Below are 19,019 nucleotides of genomic sequence, written 5' to 3'. Positions count from 1 at the left end.
CCTCGTACTCCGTGACCTCGTGGGCTCATCTGTAGTGAGAGGCAGCTGCAGATGAGCGCGGCCGAACAAGGAGCTTAAAGCAGCTTTGTGCACCGACTGCAGATACCTGACTTTTTACACCTTTTTTTTTTTATGTGCGTGAGGAAAATACAACACCGCCAACACCACCACACTTCTGCAGACTGTCAGATCGTTAAAACTAAACTTCCACCCCTGAGCCCTTTAAACCGAGTGTGACTGGAGAAGCAAAGAGCAAAACTCTGCAGCACCTTTGTATCCCATAACACTATAATAACCATCTATCTTTATTACATAAGTGGGAAAAATGCACAATTTTGCACGCATTATAAATCAGCAGCTCCCGATCAGTTACGGTGAGTTCCTCTTCTTCACTGCATGTGCAAACTTGTGCTCATACTGTACCGGGTTGGAGGACAATCAATATCAAAGAGAGTTTATTAAAAACAATCCGTCTTGTGCAGCAATATCAGAATGTATGATGCTCATTAGTGACTTTTTTTTTCTCTCTCTTTCAGGATCTGGAGCCAACTCTCGCTTGGCAACCAAACAAAGCTCACAGAGAGAGAGAGAGAGAGAGGTTAGCAGCACCTGCGTCCTGCAGAAAAACGATTACCCTACTTCCTCTCTCCGCCAGCACAAAGGAGAATTCACAGGCATCGATTCTCTACGGGTTGAAATATACTCGCTCATTCTCTTTCACTGTCTGGAAACAACATTCATGTCCGGCTCTCTGGTCTGTGGCGGAGATAAGGGCGGTGGCGGCGGTGTGAGGGGCCAAGGGCTGAGTGAGGTATATAGGACCTCGAGAGGGTCAATTAAACGTGAACCCTGGAGTGCCCTTTAGACTCCTCGTGACTTCACGCCCTGCTAGGAATGTGTTTTTTTTAAGACTCGCTTGAGTAGTAATGCAGGATATTATAACAACAAAAGAACAAGTTCAGCAGTTTGAGAGGATGCAAGCGCTGCAACTCTGAACGATCTCAGAGGTCAGCGCTGCTGCAAAGGAGAGAGGAACAAGAATACAGGCTGAATGCATCTTTAAAGGGATAGTTCAACAGATTGGAAAACTGGCCCATTGCCATAATCCCTATAGTCATAGCAGTAGGTTCGTTACCTCAGAGCTACGCTACGGAGGCTCATGGGATTTCTTGGTTTCCCTCATCAAACTCATAAAATACACAATCCAACAACTCCAAAACGCTCTGGTGGACAAGTTGTGACCTGCACATTCACCACGCTATGAGATAATAACAGAACGTTACCAGACAGAGTTGTTTTTGAGGTAAATTCATGCAAAACCGCTGATGTGTGTTCCCCTCGGGGGCAGTTTTTCGGCAAGCAGTCTCTGTATTTGCCTCAAAAACAACTCTGTCTGGTAACTTTCTGTTATTATCTCATAGTGTGGTGAATGTGCAGGTCACAACTTGTCCACCAGAGCGTTTTGGAGTTGTTGGATTGTGTATTTGATGAGTTTGATGAGGGAAACCAAGAAATCCCATGAGCCTCCGTAGCGTAGCTCTGAGCAGCTCGCGGCTCTGCTCCGCCGTTCTAAAAATAGCTTGCACCGACAAATAAAGGTAACAAACCTACTCCTAAAACTATAGGGATTATGGCAATGGGCCAATTTGCCAAAATGTTGAACTATCCCTTAAAGACTGAGAGACATCAAGGTCACAGCCGAAAAACCAGTATTAATTAACGCTGGGGGCTAATTAGTGCAGCGACACAGATTGAGAGGTTAAGAAGCCTGATGTGTGCTTACAAACCTGATTATGACGCTGTCACTGAGATCTTGAATTAAAAATGACGAAAGATATCAAACGACTTAATATGAGGCGTTAAATAATAATGAACCCTGATGAACAAAGCTCAGAGAGAATTACACTTTTTCATTTAAAGTTTCAATTATGTTGCAGCAGGAGATGATTCATGTTTTCCCTCTGACACTGTGTCTGCTCTTCTAGAGTCCAACAGGAGTTGAAAAAAGAAAAAAAAACTCCACCAGTGGGAACATTAGATTAGGTTTAGCTGTGGGGAAGGTGATGTACTAAAAAACAGAAGACACCGTGCACACACCTGCTTCATCGTGTCCTTTGAATTCAAGGCCTCTGGCAGTGGAGTCTGGGAGAAACACAGAGAGAGAGAGAGAGAGAGAGAGACGTTATCACAGCACAGAGTCATTCCTGCATATCTTAAACCTGCCGAATTAAAAGCTGATAACTTTGCTTTTCCACAGGAACTAGCTGCTCTGGCCGTTAATGATAATGTTGCTGCGGTAACAACACCGAATGAACAAACAGATATAACCTAAGCTGGACGGTCCAGATAGAAGGAATCAGTATTTTCTTTACGATCAGGATGAAGGTCAACACAGAAATACATTATCTCAAACCTGTGCTGTGTGTGTGTGTGTTTGTGTTTGTCTTTAATATAGTGTGGGTGGGTTTGTGGTGTTAAAGTGTGTGTAATGAAGTGGGAGTGCACAGACATCATCATCGAAAGGAAAGTACACCACTCTGTTGCTTTTAACCACAACACCATCCTGTTTTATGAAAAGGCCTTTTGAAGATCTTAACTGCTTTATAAAAGGTTAAACAAGGCTGCTGCTGCTGCTGCTGCTGCTGCTGCTGCTGCTGCTGCTGCTGCTGCTGCTGCTGCAGTCGCCTGCTTTTATCACGTATTATTTCAGGAGACTCCCTCAACGCTCCAGACTTATAAGCGTGAGATCAGCCTCCCATAACTACAACAAAATAAAAACCTGCTGGCATGTACAAATATTCAACATTCTCATGCGCTGCACTCGACTCGGGTCCAAGTTGCACTTCCTCTTTTATGTTTTTATGATCCTCTTGTAGCTGCCAATGTGTACTTTTATTCCCAAGGCAACTGCTTCCAGGGAACATAATTCAGAGACGTTTTCAGCAGACGATTATAAATATAAAAGGAAATATCTCTCTCCAGATCTGGTAGCTCGTGGTTGCAAGGACAACAAAATATTGACTCACGACAGGACGAGTTTTCCCTCTGTTAAGCAGCGTAGTGTGATGAATGGCTTGTAAAAACAAAACTTTCCAGATAATTTACTGTACGAGTAAACACACAGGCACGACTGTGACTGTTATTGATCAGGAATTGATAAGCATCTCTAAACTGTCGGTCTCTCTGCAGACAGACTTTTGTGGCATGCATGTTTTGTCTGGCCGGCTGTGCAGCCAGCTACGTCACATGATCGCTGCCTGAGTGGCACATCGCCAATACTTTTAACCTACTCATAAAAATAAAATAAAAAACTCATAAACTCCCACTGTTCGTCTGTTACAGTGGGAGAAGAGTTTGTAGAGTCGCTTAATTCTCACTGACACTGATTTTGCTTGTAATTTTCAACTGCATATCCCTCCATTAAACCATTTTAACCACATCATATCACTTCTATCAGTTATGACTGAACCAAAATGACATTTGTGGCGCGTGAGTGGCACAGTGAAAATGTGGAAAATGTGGAAAGACCTGAGCGTGCGTGCTCCCAGCAGGTCTGTGGATAGTAAGTAAGACACAATTAGAGGACCTATATGTGAATGTGAGGTATTTGGTTCTGCTTTGTGTTCACGTCTCAACACTGGTATGCAAGAGCAGGAAGGAGGGAGGGAGGGAGGGAGGGAGGGAGAGGACGGTGGTATGGCATCTCCCTAATGATGACAGCAGAGGAATTAGCTAATGCTTCAGAGCCACTTTAACAGGACTCAGTGTTGATATATACTGTATATACATGACAACAATGGACTGACAGACTGGGAAGTGTTGTGTGTGAGGAAAACTTGTTCTTGTGTGTGTGATGCCAAGTCAATGTATTTATATGTTTCAAAATGAGGCTGTTTCACACTTGAACTTTGCGCTTTTCTTAATCTTGCTCAAGCGGCTAAATCTGTGCCAGTGTTGTGTAATGTATCATATCTTGAGACACGCTGAATAAACACAAACTCACTCCGCTCAGTCACCTATTCCTGTGACATTTAGGAAGAAAAACATGTATCACATTACACTAAGTGATATGCAGTAGCTAAAGCTGGTACAGGAGATCCAAAGCATCATCTGTAGGTTTGTAAGCCCCCTTCTCTCAGGCTCAACTGCGAACGCCCCTGACAGCACTTTGTCAGAACTGACCCATGTCCACATTGAACCCTTCTCCACTTCAGCCTTTAAAGTTCTCCTTTGAATATTTGCTACCACAGCCAAGATAGAGACTGGACGGACGCCGTCAAGCTGGGAGAAACGGTGGATACACACTTAGCAGCAAAGAAAAGGAAATACAGTCTGAGTGAAGCGCTGGAGCGTCGGGCTCATATCGGCCCATTGCCGGCAACGGGAGCTTCAAGCGTTATGCTGCCTCGAGTAGGAGCTGCCACCCCCGGCCCTGGTGGAGCCGAAACCCGGTTCTCAAAGTGGGGTCCGGGGACCCCCAAGAATCCTTGAAAGGGTTGAAGGGGGTCCCCACCTTTTTCTTGAAATGTTTGCACTTTTTTTTACAGAAATTTCTCTAAATTTTCCTGAAATTTCACAGCACTGGCCCTAATTTGAATGTACATTGACTAAAAAAAGTAACGTTATTCAGTCACAGAACAAATATTTGTGTGTTTGTTTCAACATTTTGTGTCCAATGGGGAGGGGTCTGTGGTTTAAATTTGTGTCAGTTTAGGGGGCCCTGATTTAAAAAAAAAGTTTGAGGACCACTTCCCTCCTACTCATCGTGGCCCTTGAGGCTACCGTTGTTGGTGACAGCTGGGTCCAGCGCCTCACTCGGACTGTATTTCCTTTTCTTCGTTAGTATCCACCATTTTCTCCCGGCTTGACGGCGTCCAATCTCTATCTTGGTGGTAGTTTTTGGTAACACTTTACTTGAATAGGTATTCATAAGATTGACATAACACTGTCATAACCATGACATAACAGCTGTCATAAACATCAATGAATACTTATGACAGCTGTCGTTAAGTGTAATTCGGTAAGTTATGTCACTTTTAATGCAAAGTTGACATTGTTTGAGATGTTTTTGTTCTGACAACTTGACATAAAGACAATTTAAACTGTCATAGCAGACTTAATTGCCAAACTTTAAAAATTATGTCAAGTTCTCATAACAAGGACATCTCAAATAATGTCAACTTTGCATCAAAAGTGACATAACTTACCGAATGACACTTAACGACAGCTGTCATAAGTATTCATTGATGTTTATGACAGCTGTTATGTCATGGTTATGACAGTTTTATGTCAATCTTATGAAGTAAAGTGTTACCACTCCGCCCAGAAACTACCAAAACATCAAAACACAGGCAGAGGAGAGGGGAGGCTCTGCAACAGTCATTACAACACATTATTAGAAGCCCATAGGTGATGATGATGAGGCAGTATCTTTTGTTTTCCTACATCCTCAACCTTTAACAGTGGAATCCGTCTCTCTATATGAAACATGACATCAGTATATGGTGAAGAGCAGGAAGTCCAGGACACAGTCAGCAGAGATTTACGTCCTATGGATGTTTAAAAGTCAGACGGTAAATTTAGAAGTTAAAGAGCCTCGCTGCCGCTGCTCTGTGTCTTCCTGTGACCTGGAAACATAAAGCACCTCCTCCTCCTCCTCCTCCTTTGTGCATTCTTACAGACTTCTGTAAACTGAGCGGGGCTGTTGTGGTGGTAGAAGGTGAACAATAAACAATACACTATTTATAACCGGAGTTTAATAAAAGAAGAAAAGAAAAAAAAACTTCATTGTTACCTTCCTGTACCTCCACCTCCACCCGAGCTGCTACAACAATAGTTACACATTCTTTAAATGTCTTTAAACTGCTATTTCTGGGAGCTGAACTCTGCTGTACAGAGGAAGGAAGATCCATTAAAGCTCATCTTTAAGCTGCAAGAGTCATTATCACTTCCTCCATCTCAGCACAAAATGTATGAGGTGTAGAAGTTTCCTCCAGGGAGGTTGTCACAAGACACAAGTTACTAGAGCTCATCAGCCAACATCTGCCAACATCTGCATTATAAATGTCCATCTGGGAGCTGTGAATAACTCACTGATCATCTCTGACTCAAACTCAAACATAAGTTCAACATTTTCCAAGTCATGTGAAAACAGTCAAGTGAACTCAAATTACTTCCATGATGATGAGGGTCTTCTCATCATCATCCTCATCATCATCACCTGACAGCACAGCAGCCTCTCTAACTCTTTAGTGTGTGTGTTTCTGTGTCTCTGTGAAGTAAACATTAAAGCAGCTGTTAACATACCCAGCTGATGCCTCGTATGGTCGGCGTTTCCACAGAGAAGCGATGCGGGAACACTTGGTAATTGTGAGTCCGAAACAGATGCATCTTTGCCGCGGATTATTAAAAGGAGCACCACCAACTTTCCCGGTCAGAAGATCTGCAGCAGCGGCAGCGGCAGCAGCACACGGAGCCGACACCGGCAGCAGCAGCAGCTCCAGACATGATCCACAACCACCAGCAGCAGCACCGGCACCACATCGATCCCACGTCAACCCGCAGCGCGTTAAATTAAAGCAAAACGACGACACGACACGGCAACAGCCTCGGTCCAGGACTCAACATGTTGTCAACAAAAAGAAAAGAAAAAGAAAAAGAAAGAAAGAAAGAGTCCGTGCATCCGAAAGCAGCTCCTTAGATCCCCGGACTGGACCGTGTGAGGCTCCTCAGTGAGGACGCACGGTGTGGTGGTGCGCAGCCATCCCTCTCAGCACAGGCGCACTTTGTTGCTGAGTTGGTTGGGTGTGTATGTGTGAGTGTAATGTGTGAGTGTGAGTGTGAGTGTGTTTTCGTGCGTGCGCTCTTCGGCTTTGGCAAGAAACCACATGGAGTCATCTGAGAGAGAGAGAGAGAGAGAGAGAGAGAGAGAGAGAGAGAGAGAGAGAGAGACGGCCTCCTCTGGCATTTTTACCATCTAACTAATGGAGTTAAGTGTGTGTGTGTGTGTGTGTGTGTGGGCAGGTGCAGTTTAGACACTTTGGTAACACTTTACAATAAGGGTCCCTCAATTAACATTAGTTAGTACATATTTAAGCATGAATTAACTGTTTACAGATATATTAACAATCATTATTATGTATTACTTAGGATTAGGAAACACATTAATTAATGTAGCCTATTAGTAGGCTAAGCAGTTAATTAATGTTTACTACTCAAAGTTAGTTAATACATTTAAAAGTTTATCATTATGTATGCATTACTCAGCATTAATTAACACATTAGTTTATGCTGAATAATGTACTAGCTAACGTTAATTAAGGGACCCTTATTGTAAAGTGTTACTGACACTTTATACTTTTTCTTAAAGCAGAAGTAAGTGATCTGGTCGTTTTGGCTAACTTCCTGTCAGCCGATGGAGTTAGCAGTCCCCGCCCTCGTCCCTACGTCACCACATTCACGCGCATCCCTTGGCTGCACACACAGAGAGGACCGCCCCTTTATGCCGTATTCTCTCCTCATTGGATAAAGGTTGTAGGATACAAGGAAAGTTTTCTCCTCGGCTTACAGCAGAGCAGAGTGACTGACAGACCCGTGTTTCAGACCAAACACTCTATAAAAGTGATTGTTGTTGAAAGATATAACTATTTAAGACTTATATTAACACAAAGATTCTGCTTACTTCTGCTTTAATGAAACAGGAAAAACATGTCAGCAGATTGTAGGCTCATAGATTCAGTGATGCAGTGAATAAAAGAGAGAAGATCTTGATCTGAACGCACAGCTGAACACAAAACCACACAAAACTCCACCCTTTAAAAACAAACAAACTTACAAAAAAAACACTTCCTCACTGTGTTTGTTGTTGTCTTATTTGGTCAAGTTTAATCTGATGATGACAATCTCTCTGCAGCCACACAGACATGAGACTGGGTCAAGGGTATTTCAGGGTGCAAAATGTTCTGTGTACCAGTATTGCAGGCACGGTTTGGTCTAGTTTGTTCAGTGTTCATATAGTTCACAGCAGCAGAACTCACGCCACACTGCACACACACCACACACACACACACACACTTATCAGGCCGTCCAGCTGTCTGACTCGACCCGGTCTGTGGGCGCATGGTGGCGCAGATAAACTGTTTCAAGGGCAGAAAGTAGTTTGTTTGGTTTCAGGTTGTTGGGGGACAACAGTCCGGTTTGCAAGCTGCAGACCTGTGTTTTACCTTTGCACAGGTGTTAAACTGTTACAGACCCATTACTGTTTATGGATCCATAAAACTAAATGCTGTAGCCTATATTGCAGGAACATGGGTCACTCCAGTTTGTTGTGTCACTGTAACCCCATCTCCTTCTGACTTACGTAACAGCCCTTTAGGGGTTTTTGGAGGGGAGGTTCCTAAACAGTTTTTCGTTTTCATTTATTTACCAATCATTTTAAAATCCAAATACAATTTCAATTCATAACAGGCTATACAGCAAGACACGATCTTATAAAAAAGGGTAACCCCAGAAGCTGTCGGGGGCCCAGGACATCAAACAACAATACAATATATTATGAAAACAATTTCTACCTAGATTCTAACCTACACTGCAAAAACTCAAAATCTTACCAAGAATATCTGTCTTATTACTAGTCAAAATGTCATTTTTAGTCAAAACAAATCTCATTATTCTTAAAATAAGACTAATCACATTAAAAGTAGCTTCTTTCAAGCAGGTTTTCACTTGAAATAAGTAGAAAAATCTGATAGTGGAGCAAGTTTTTCTTTCTTATTATAAGCTCAAAAAATGTGCTTTCACTGGCAGATTTTTCTACTTGAAAACTTGTTTGAAACAAGTGAAAATTATCTAAAAACAAGTTAGTTTTTAAGGTGATGAGTCTTATTTTAAGTGGAAAGAGATTAGTTTTGACTAGAAATGAGCAATTTCGACAAGAAATAAGACAAATATTCTTGGAAAGTTTTTTAGTTTTTGCAGTGTAACCCTAAAACAACCTTAAGTACAGAGAGTATACAGTTTAGCACAATAACAACACATCAGGCACAGGCACATGAAGCAAAACACAGCGACCCAAGCTTGACTTAAACACATTTCAACAGCAGTTTTTGTTTTAATCTCTTTTTAAAAATAGGCAGAGATGCAGACTCTTTTATCGTGCTCTCAACCTCATTCCAAATCTGACGTACACCCAAAATAAATCAAGAATAGCTCCCTCCATAATTATCAGGTCAATATGCGTAATCTAAATCTCAGTGGATAGTCGACACCTCAGACAATATAATTCCAGCTTCAGTAACATTCGGGCCATTTCCCATTTGGCTTTTGTCCAGTAAAATAGCAGATTCAGTGGGTGCCTGAAATCCCAAAACTGTTCAACTGAAAGACTCAACGGATCATTCATCCCCCAATCAGGGCAATCAGGCAACACAACTCACTGCACTTTATTTTTATACACTCCTTCACACCTTTTTAGCCATCAGTTTCAGTATTAGCAAGCATTGTAAGATATATTTTAAGGGCACTGTCGTCTATTTATTGTTCTGTCTATTTATTGTCGTGTTGTTTGGAATTAATGTATACATGGGCTGCTGGCATCAACAATTTCCTTCGAGATTAATAAAGTTTATTCAGTTCCAGTGTCTGAGCAAACTGTGATGAACCAAAAGGAAGAAAAAAAACATGTTTATCCTCTTGTTTACACAGTGGAAAACACCATGATGAGTCCATGATGAGTCTATGTATAGAGATGCTACTGAATGCATTCAGCAATTCCTTGACTACAACTGTACCAAAGTAGATGAGAATATCACAAAGCTTTTTTATAAAGGTTTTACACCGCAAAAACTCAAAATCTTTCCAAGAATATTTGTCTTATTTCTTGTCAAATGTCTCATTTCTAGTCAAAACTAAACTCTTTCCACTTAAAATAAGAATCATCACCTAAAAATGTACTTGTTTTTAGATAATTTTCACTTGTTTCAAACTAATTTTCACTTGAAATATGTAGAAAAATCTGCCAGTTCTTGTAATAAGGAAGACAAACTTGCTCCACTATCAGATTTTTCTACTTATTTCAAGTGAAAATATGCTTGAAAGAAGTAAAAAGTGTCTAAAAACAAGCTACTTTTTAATGTGATGAGTCTTATTTTAAAGCAGGTAGCAAGTAAGCGATCCGGTCGTTTTGGCTAACTTCCTGTCAGCCGATGGAGTTAGCAGTCCCCACCCTCGTCCCTACGTCACCACATTCACACGCATCCCTTGGCTGCACACACAGAGAGGACCGCCCCTTTATGCCATTCTCTCTCCTCATTGGATAAAGGTTGTAGGATACAAGGAAAGTTTTCTCCTCGGCTTACAGCAGAGCAGAGTGACTGACAGACCCGTGTTTCAGACCAAACACTCTATATAAGTGATTGCTGTCGGAAGATATAACTATTTAAGACTTATATTAACACAAACATTCTGCTTACTTCTGCTTTAAGTATAATGAGATTTGTTTTGACTAGAAATACATTTTGACTAGAAATAAGACACATATTCTTGGTAAGATTTTGAATTTTTGCAGTGTAGTGAGGACAGTACCATTTCAAGCACTTCAAGTGTTGTTTTAGTGGCGTTGGGGTCTTCTTAGACTTCTTAGCACTTTATGGACTTTTTCATACAAGTGAATCTGTCAGGATATAGCAACAGGTGACTTACTTCTCCATGCTCTGGTGTGCAGCGTCTCGGCGGAGAACACATGGATTTGACCAAGTCCTCCATGGAGACAAGTTGGTTTAACTTGTATCTGTGCAAAAGGACAAACATGCATCAGGGTAATCATTAGTTTTGATCTGACAGACAGGCTGCAATAATTGTCAAACGCAAAGCAAATAGATACAAATCTACAGTATAAATCTGTAAATCTATTAGAAGACAAGGGAGCCCTCTATCTAAACTTATCACCCATGATGATAAACCTCTGGGTCGTGGTCAACTGTGTCTTGTGCAGCCTGGACATGTTATGTAAGACTTGTTTAAATCCCTGCCATTGTTCCAGTGCAGGGGCTGCCCTTCCTGTCCTGAGTCAGTTTACCATGGCTTTCCACACAACACACACACAAACGAGAACATCTATTCTGTCATGATTTCCATATTTTGGTTTGCTTGTTCCTCCAGATGACGGAAAGTCAAGACGGCAACGTAAAGGGGCAAAGTGTTACCTCTGTTTCCGATCTGACTGCTTCTGTCTTAGAGGGTCGTCATGCAGTGTGTGTGTGTGTGTGTGTGTGTGTGTGTGTGGGAGGGTGAGTGATTGATGGTTTCCCCCAAAGCCTGGAGACCTCAAGTTCACCCTGAATCACGACCCTGGTTAGTCTCCACTGTATGTAACAGAAGGAGGTATGTGTTTCACTCCCTGTGCTCTGAAACTATTCATATCTTTAACCATCTCTCTGAGAGAAAAAAACAGAAAAGAAAAAGACTTCTTACCAAGTTTAGCTCTCCGTGGAGTCATGAGGATGCTCCGATTTCCCTGCTGCTGCCCCCACCCTTGTCCCCAAAAAAGGCCAGAATTAAAAATTTAAAAAAAGCTAATCGAAACCAAATAGAAATGACTGTCTTAAGTGCGGCCGATTAGCTGTGTGACTCTGTGTCTCTTCCAGATGCCTCACAGGGAGGCTACGCTGCCAAATTGAGAATGTTCACAATGAAGGAAGCCAGTTTAGCTTCTTATGAAGCTCCTCGGGGAATGTAAACACGATAGTTTTGGCAGATAAGACAGAGCACATTGCTACAGTCTTTTTGATTATATCTTTCAAAGTGATTGTTCTGTGAGCACAGCAGCAACATCACTGAGGAAAAAGGTGACTGTTTCGGATATACGTATATAAATAAAACAAAACTTCAAGTCTTCAACAGACTGCTTCCTGAAAGGTTAAGAAGTCTGGATGGAGATAAGCTCAGGGACTGATTTCTGAGCAAAAGCCAAAAAAAAAAAAAAAAAAAAACCCTCAAGAATTGGGGGCTTAATTGCTTTGTGGCCCCGCGGGGCTGAAATGAAATGAAAGCTCATTAATGCTGCTGCTTTTTTTTTTTTCTTTTTTGGGATGATGACCGTTGTCGACTGTGGAGCTGTAAAACTGTCAACAAATTCAGTTTGAACTGTTGCAGTTAAACAGGTCCCAGGTCACTTTGTGTTGCTTCACGTCTGACATTTTTTGAAAAACAAATAGTGCCCTCTATTGAGAACTCACACAATCTGCAATCTGCATTTATAAATTCCTATAAAGCTCAGGATAAATGATCATAAATCCCACAGAAACTAAGAGATATAAGAGATTTATAAGAGTCTAATCATGCTGAATGATAATATCTTCTCTTTTTTTATTTTTTTTATTTCATCCCATAATAAGACTCATAATCTTTCTTTTTTCTCTGTGTTGTTTATATCTGTCTTTCTTTCTCTGTCTGTCTGTATTTATTTATGTATGCGTGTTTCTATTTAGATCCTCCGGGAATGGGAGTGGGATTTCCTGCAACACATCTACGCCCATGGAATGTGCACATTGCCAACTGTCTGGTGGTGGTACACACACACACACACACACACACACACATACACACACACATACAGTACAGAGACACAAACACACACACACCTTTTCCTTCCTTTCTTCTGACTTGTTAGCAGTGACAGGGACAGACTTATTTTATCTGTCTGACCCCTCGGTCAAACGAGGACTCTGGCAGAAAGTAAAGTAAAGATGATTTTATTTTACGAACCTCAGTATAATCTTCTCTGTGACAGCAGCGTCACTCACATTCACACACACATTTGCCTCCTGCTACTCTGGAGTCACATGGCAACAACATTTACCAACACGAGTTGTGGGTCATACTAAAGAATAACACGTACAGTAACTTGGAAATGTCACTCAACAAATGAAGAGCTGCCACTGCCTTGAACGTGGGGAAAAACATGAAGTGTTTACCACATCATAAAAGATCTTCAGTTTCAGTTTAGTTGATTTGAAAAGGGACAATGCACATTAATAAACATTGTATATTAAAAAAACACATGTAAATGCACCCAAATTAGCTTAAAAAGCTAGTTTTCATCGACTGTCCCTCTGCCAGATTGTACAAGGCAACCTTTAAAAAGAACAACAATGGAATAAAATATTGTACCACATAGGGTAGAACACATACACATACTAACTGTCCGTAAATACATAATAAATACACATTTGGACGACAACAAGGTGATGCATGTCCATCTTATCAAACATATTCTGATATTCAGTCAAATAAAACATCATATTCTATCTGACCATATAACACTTAAGTCAGTTTTCCATCTAGAGGGAGATACATATTAATACAATTATATAATTAACACATGAATATCAGTCTGTCACATTATTCTGAGAAGAAATCGGTCACTCACCACCTTCTTATGTGAATCCTCAGTCCGATGGTTTCCACTTTCTGTTTTGTTTTTTTGATGGCTTTCTTCTTTTCCTCTTCAGCTTTTGCTCCTGTAATAAGTCCAAGGATGATTTTCTTTTTCTCACTCAGTTGCAGTTTATGTGAGTTGTGGGGAGTGTTGTTGCTGGACACGGCTTCCTGTATCTTCCTGATTGGTCATGAGGAGAGAAATAGAGCTCGAGGGCATGGACTGACTGAGAACAGCAGTGATAGACGGTGTAGCGCGTGTGTGTGTCTGTCTGTGTGTCTGTGTGTGAAGTGTAGATGCAGCTGCACGGTCTTTGGTTTTCCGTAATTTGCTTTTACTTCACAGAGAGTAAATGCTGTGGTTTTCAAGTGTGACATCTGCAGCTACAGCTACGAGACAACCACAGGAAAACTTTGAAGCTCAGCCTCAGACCAGAGATTTCAACGCTTTGCATAATGTGTGTCATTGCTTGATTAATAGTAACTCTGTAAAACACTAAGGTGGAACAAATGTGGATATTTTGCTTTAATGTTTCCGGTCTGTGCAAGTCACTTCTTATGTCTGACCCTGCGGGGCTTTATTATTTTGTATGCGAATATCTCCTTTGTAGATGCATCTTCAATTCAGCATTTTTTATTTCTGACTTCCAAATTGTGCATTTTGTTTAACAATCACTGTCATTATTTCTCTCTAGCTGACAGTTTGCACACAACATTCATGTCAAGCCACCTGACCTTCTGACTGTGTGAACTTATGTAGCCCAAAATTCATTCTGTAGCATGACGACAACCCCGGACATACAGACAGACAGTCATAGAGAATAAATAATTACTGCCTGAGAGCCTGAGAAAAGAAAAACAAGGAGTAGTAGTATTGTTCTCAACATCATGAAGGCAGTCTGTGATTACATAATATAGACAGAAGACAGTGAGAAGAACTGGGACAAGTTCTCTCCAAGATGCATTAGAACAACTTTACCTGCACCTGCTATCTTGAAGAACTGTGCACAAGCATACTGAGGAGAAAGAGTGCATGGCCACACAAAATACAGATTTTCTATTTATATGCACTTTGTACGAACTTGCTTAATAAAATATATATTATCTGGTTTGTGATTGAAAATGTTAGTGAATTAAAAAAAAAAGGTTAAGTGCACATTCAAACCCCCAAATTAACAAATTATTAGAATAACTTTGGCACCACTGGTCTGAAGGTGCAGTTTCATGTTTCGTCCGCTAGGGGCGCTGCTATGTTTGCTCGGGGGTTTCCTCACTGCAAAGATATTTAGAGTGTAGGAGATGTGTAACTTTACAGCAAAGTGTTGAAATACTTGTAGAAATATGATTGGTTTCCTGCTGAGTATCGACTAATATTTCGTATTTATAGTCTTTTATAATGATAGAGAAGGATTACGTCCCAACAACACTGAGGAAACGTTGTTCTTACCGATAAATGCTGTCCTGAGCTCCAGACCGGGATCCGACCTGTTCGTGTCATCTCGGTGACCATTCGCCATCTTTGCGGCGGCTGTGAGATAAACACTTACCTTGGTTTTTTTCTTTTTTCGCTGTTGCTGTTGCTCAAAATCTAATTTGTACCATCGACGCCTCATTTTTTTTCTCAACAAACCAGCAGCAACAAACCTCTTTAGCTGCTTCGTTCACCACGAGAAAAGCTACTTGAATCTAACCTCTAATTCAAAACCGAAAGGGAATTTCATCTCGTCTCGTCCTGTTTTTCTCTCCTGTCGTTACTGTGGAGGATATTACATAATGTGGCCATAAGCTGTTGATGCAACTTAATACTTTCCTTTTAAAAAAAACAGCTTTTATCGCTTTTTTTTAACCAGCTACAAGCGTTAGTAGCAGGCATTAGCTACTGTCTTTACAATGGGAATCAGCAGGATCTACATTAGCATAGGCTATGCTACCTTCGGTGCTCTGGTCGGACTGTCGGCTTTCCTGGTCTGGAATATCGCCTATAAACAGCCGTGGACAGCGGCCATGGGAGGCCTGTCAGGTGCGGTAACACCTCCATAAGGTTTAAATAGTTGTTTTATTGGTAACTTCATTTTATTCACATGTAAATGCAGCATTAGCCTGGATAATAATCCTATCGCAGGCCTCCTGTACTGCCAGTGCCAAACAACATCACAACACTGTCACAGATAGATTAGAATTAAGAGTAATAGTAAGTAAATCATGTTATCTCTTCCCTGTTTTGTGTTTAATCTTCTTTCATTCTCGTTTAAAACTGTATAACATCCTGTTATTCTGTCAGTGACTTTGTGTTCTTCTGTGTTAAATACCCTTAATATGGGTCACACTGCTGCACATGACCAGATTTATGCCATATCCCCTCCACCAGCATCATTTTTTAGCCACATTTACACCTCCGTATGTGTTTTATGTTGATTAATGTGGTATTTTTGAGGCAGGTATTAGCATTTAGTGGTGTGAAATATACTAAAGATGTCACCCAGGTTACATAGAGATACTTGTTTTTAGTGAAAACATGGTATGAAGTCAAGTATTTTAAGGCTGGGAAGTCAACTCTTCTATGCTGGTTTGTTGGGACACTATGCTGTTAGCAATTAGTCAGTATTTAGGCTACATATTATACATACACACGTGCAATAGACAAGTCAAGTCATTTTTTTTGTAGAGCACATTTAAAATGACTTATAGAAAGTTAAAACAATAGGCCTATAAAGCAATGCAACACAATTAGGCTATACAATTATACAAACATGCATGCATACATTGGACATTTACCAATGTATGCATGCATATCAGTCTAAATAATGGGGATTACTATTTTATTGGTGTAGCTTTAATAAGTATAGCTGGTTTATGTATTAATCTAGTAGTTGCAACCTTTCTTCATCTCCAACTTCTCAGTTGAGTCAATTTTTACCTGAATATTTTTTTATTTTGTGACTTTGATTACAATGATTGGGTACTCATCAAGCAAATGATCATCAGAGTACTGTACATGTATTTGAATTACATTTCAGTTACTCTCCGGTTATTTGGATAAAGCCTCTATAATGAGTGTGTTTCTATTAACAGGAGTGTTGGCGCTCTGGGCTCTCGTCACACACGTCATGTACCTGCAGGATTACTGGCGCACCTGGCTCAAAGGCCTCAAGTTCTTCATCGGTGTCGGCGTCCTCTTCTCAGTCCTGGCGGTGGCTGCTTTCATCACCTTCCTCACTATCGCCATCACACAGAAACAATGTAAACCCTTCCTTCTGCTGTTTCTTGATTATCACGTTTACTGTTTAATACAATATAGACTTAGTTTTATTCCTTTATGAACATAATAATCATGACTCTGCTGTTTCTGTCCCGCAGCTCCTACCGACCCGAGGAGCCTCTACCTCTCCTGTGTGTGGAGCTTCCTGACTCTCAAATGGTCCTTCCTCTTGGCCTTGTACTCGTACAGATACCGCCAGGAGTTTGCAGACATCAGCATCCTCAGCGATTTCTAGTCAGTACTCGTTTCATAAGACTGCGATGGACTCTGAGGGGGTTTAGGCAGCCGGCCGGCCGGAGCTGGTCGGAGAGAGCTTTTTGTAACAAAGAGGAGGAAACCCAGACGTGGCTAGATTAAACAGTCATCTGACATTTACCACATGGAGTTGCACTTGTTGCACTTGCTTAACAAGTTCTGTATTTTCATTGTAACACCTCTTCCTACCTACTCTCAATGACTTGCATATTGTATTCCTGTCGTAGTCGCTGAGAAAAAACTGGAACTGCTTTTGAGTAAACCCGCTTGAGGCTATTTATGAAGAGACAACGCCAGTGGATTTTCAGAAAGATTTTTATCTTGGGATGGTTTAATCTTAAAAAAACAACAATAACGAAAAAAATAAATAAAACAATATGTGAGAGGAAATCCCCACAATAACTGGTTTTAATCCAATCCAAATTAGTTGTTAAAATGAAAACGAAAATATGCGCAAAGCTAAAACCCACAGAACCAAAACTAAAACCACTATAACTTTTATGTTAGAGTGCTTCATCGATATTTTTTTTTATCCAAATAAGCTTTTTCATAGCTGCAGTTGCGACCTACAGAAGAGTCATATCTCCATACTGCAGCTGTCCTAGTGTCCTTTAGCTCTATTTATCTCCAGTGAAGCGATTGAAGGAAGCAGTTTTAATTATTTTAATAATAATAATCATTCACCCACTGGTTTCAGTAATTGCATTATCTTATAAAGATACCAGTCAATGCATGATCTAAAGAAGGAAAGAGATGTTTGTTGAACGCGCTGCTTTTCCTTTCATTACGACTGAAGGGTGGAGTTGTGTATGTATCGTCATGGTGACCCAGAGAACAGGCATTCCTGTGGAAGTTGTTGCTCTTCATCTGTTCTTCCACCAGGGGGAGACTCGCTCGCTCGCTTGCTTTTTATTCCATGTCTGCAGTCAACAACACACATTCCTCTTCAGCGAGAAACACACATAGATTTGATGAATATAATTGCACTTTAGTCTTTGATAATGATGCCATTGTTTTTTTTGCACATGAATCCTGATACAATGGAAATTAAGAAAATTGTGTTTTAACATGTTCATGTCATTCATGTCTTTCCCTTTTTAATGTTGAAATACACTATTTATATGTATCGTTTTCTGTTACAGTTAGTATGATTTGTGTAAGTCAGGTTAAACTGGGCTTTCGTGAGTGGTGCTTTAGCTCCAGCTGTAGCTTATTATGTATGTAAACCTTTCACCATGCAACATGTCAAATTGTATTTTTTGTTGTTACTATTGTTGATGTTGTTGATGATGATGAGAGAACGAATGTAAGAATGCTACATGTATATAGAAACTGAACCCATTAAAGATGAGTTTATTATTAATGACATCATGTCGTTTCTTCTCTCTGACGCTCAACAGCAGCAAATGATTCATGTCTAATGTGCCACAGTTTTCCTTCTCTAGATCTTTTTGTTTCCTCAGGCTCCGCCCACTCGCCGCAGAGGGTCTCGACCTGAAACCTGATAAGAAATCAAACAAGTGAGTGATACACACACACACACACACACATACAACACACACACCTCTGAGCCAAATGCCCTCAGACTTTGTTCTTCAACAATAAGGTACTGTGCTGTTTTCACACCTTTTTCTCTCTGGTTATTGTGTTGGCACTTTTATAGTGATGTCACTGACATGGATGTGTCGGCCTTTTACTTAATACAACTTATGTTTTGATTATTTTAAATAATAAATTACATTTTTAATTCACAGAATGATGATGTAGAACCGATGCTTTTTGCTAATGTCCTTTTTTGACAGTGATTGAAAAGGTTATCTGCTGTTTTGTGAATGGGAAACATTTTGTCACACAGTGAAATTAAATCATCATCTCCTCGGTCGACCATCTGTTCAAACTGTAAAAAAGTCCAGATTTTTATGTGAAAATGTTTTATCATTTTGTTCCAAAAACTGGGAATTTGATTTTCGAGTTACTTCAGGAAACGAATGCCACGTTTCTCTCTCTCTCTGTGTGCTATTATTTACCAGGTGTTAATCAAATATTTTAGCAGTGCGTCAACCTGTTGGCT

The 19,019-nt window shown here is 40.6% G+C and overlaps 2 protein-coding genes across 6 annotated transcripts in view; one reads left to right on the top strand and one right to left on the bottom strand.

Moving 5' to 3' along the window:
• Window positions 1–13,549, bottom strand: part of rapgef3 (Rap guanine nucleotide exchange factor (GEF) 3) — a 31,022-nt gene extending 17,473 nt beyond the window's left edge. For 2 of the 5 annotated variants that reach the window (XM_083975652.1, XM_083975653.1), the window contains exons 1-2: window positions 10,699–10,944; window positions 2,098–2,142 (exon numbers count right to left, since the gene is read on the bottom strand). In XM_083975652.1, coding sequence (XP_083831778.1) covers window positions 2,098–2,142; window positions 10,699–10,806 — 153 coding nt within the window. In that variant the 5' untranslated portion in view covers window positions 10,807–10,944. Of the gene's footprint in view, window positions 1–2,097; window positions 2,143–6,306; window positions 6,716–10,698; window positions 10,945–13,426 lie in introns of those variants that run through there. The other 3 variants (XM_083975655.1, XM_083975656.1, XM_083975654.1) reach the window with 3 other exon arrangements.
• Window positions 13,550–14,794: 1,245 nt separating this feature from the next.
• Window positions 14,795–18,279, top strand: slc48a1a (solute carrier family 48 member 1a). The gene is made up of 3 exons (XM_083974787.1): window positions 14,795–15,454; window positions 16,507–16,674; window positions 16,792–18,279. Exons 1-3 carry the CDS (start codon window positions 15,325–15,327, stop codon window positions 16,926–16,928), a joined length of 435 nt encoding a protein of 144 aa, XP_083830913.1. The 5' UTR covers window positions 14,795–15,324; the 3' UTR covers window positions 16,929–18,279.
• Window positions 18,280–19,019: the final 740 nt, after the last annotated feature.

The sequence above is a fragment of the Trachurus trachurus genome (assembly GCF_905171665.1).
Source record: "Trachurus trachurus genome assembly, chromosome: 7".
In the NCBI taxonomy this organism is placed as follows: Eukaryota; Metazoa; Chordata; class Actinopteri; order Carangiformes; family Carangidae; genus Trachurus; species Trachurus trachurus.
The sequence above is the reverse complement of the archived record's forward strand: the minus strand, read 5'-3'. Positions and strand labels throughout refer to the sequence as shown.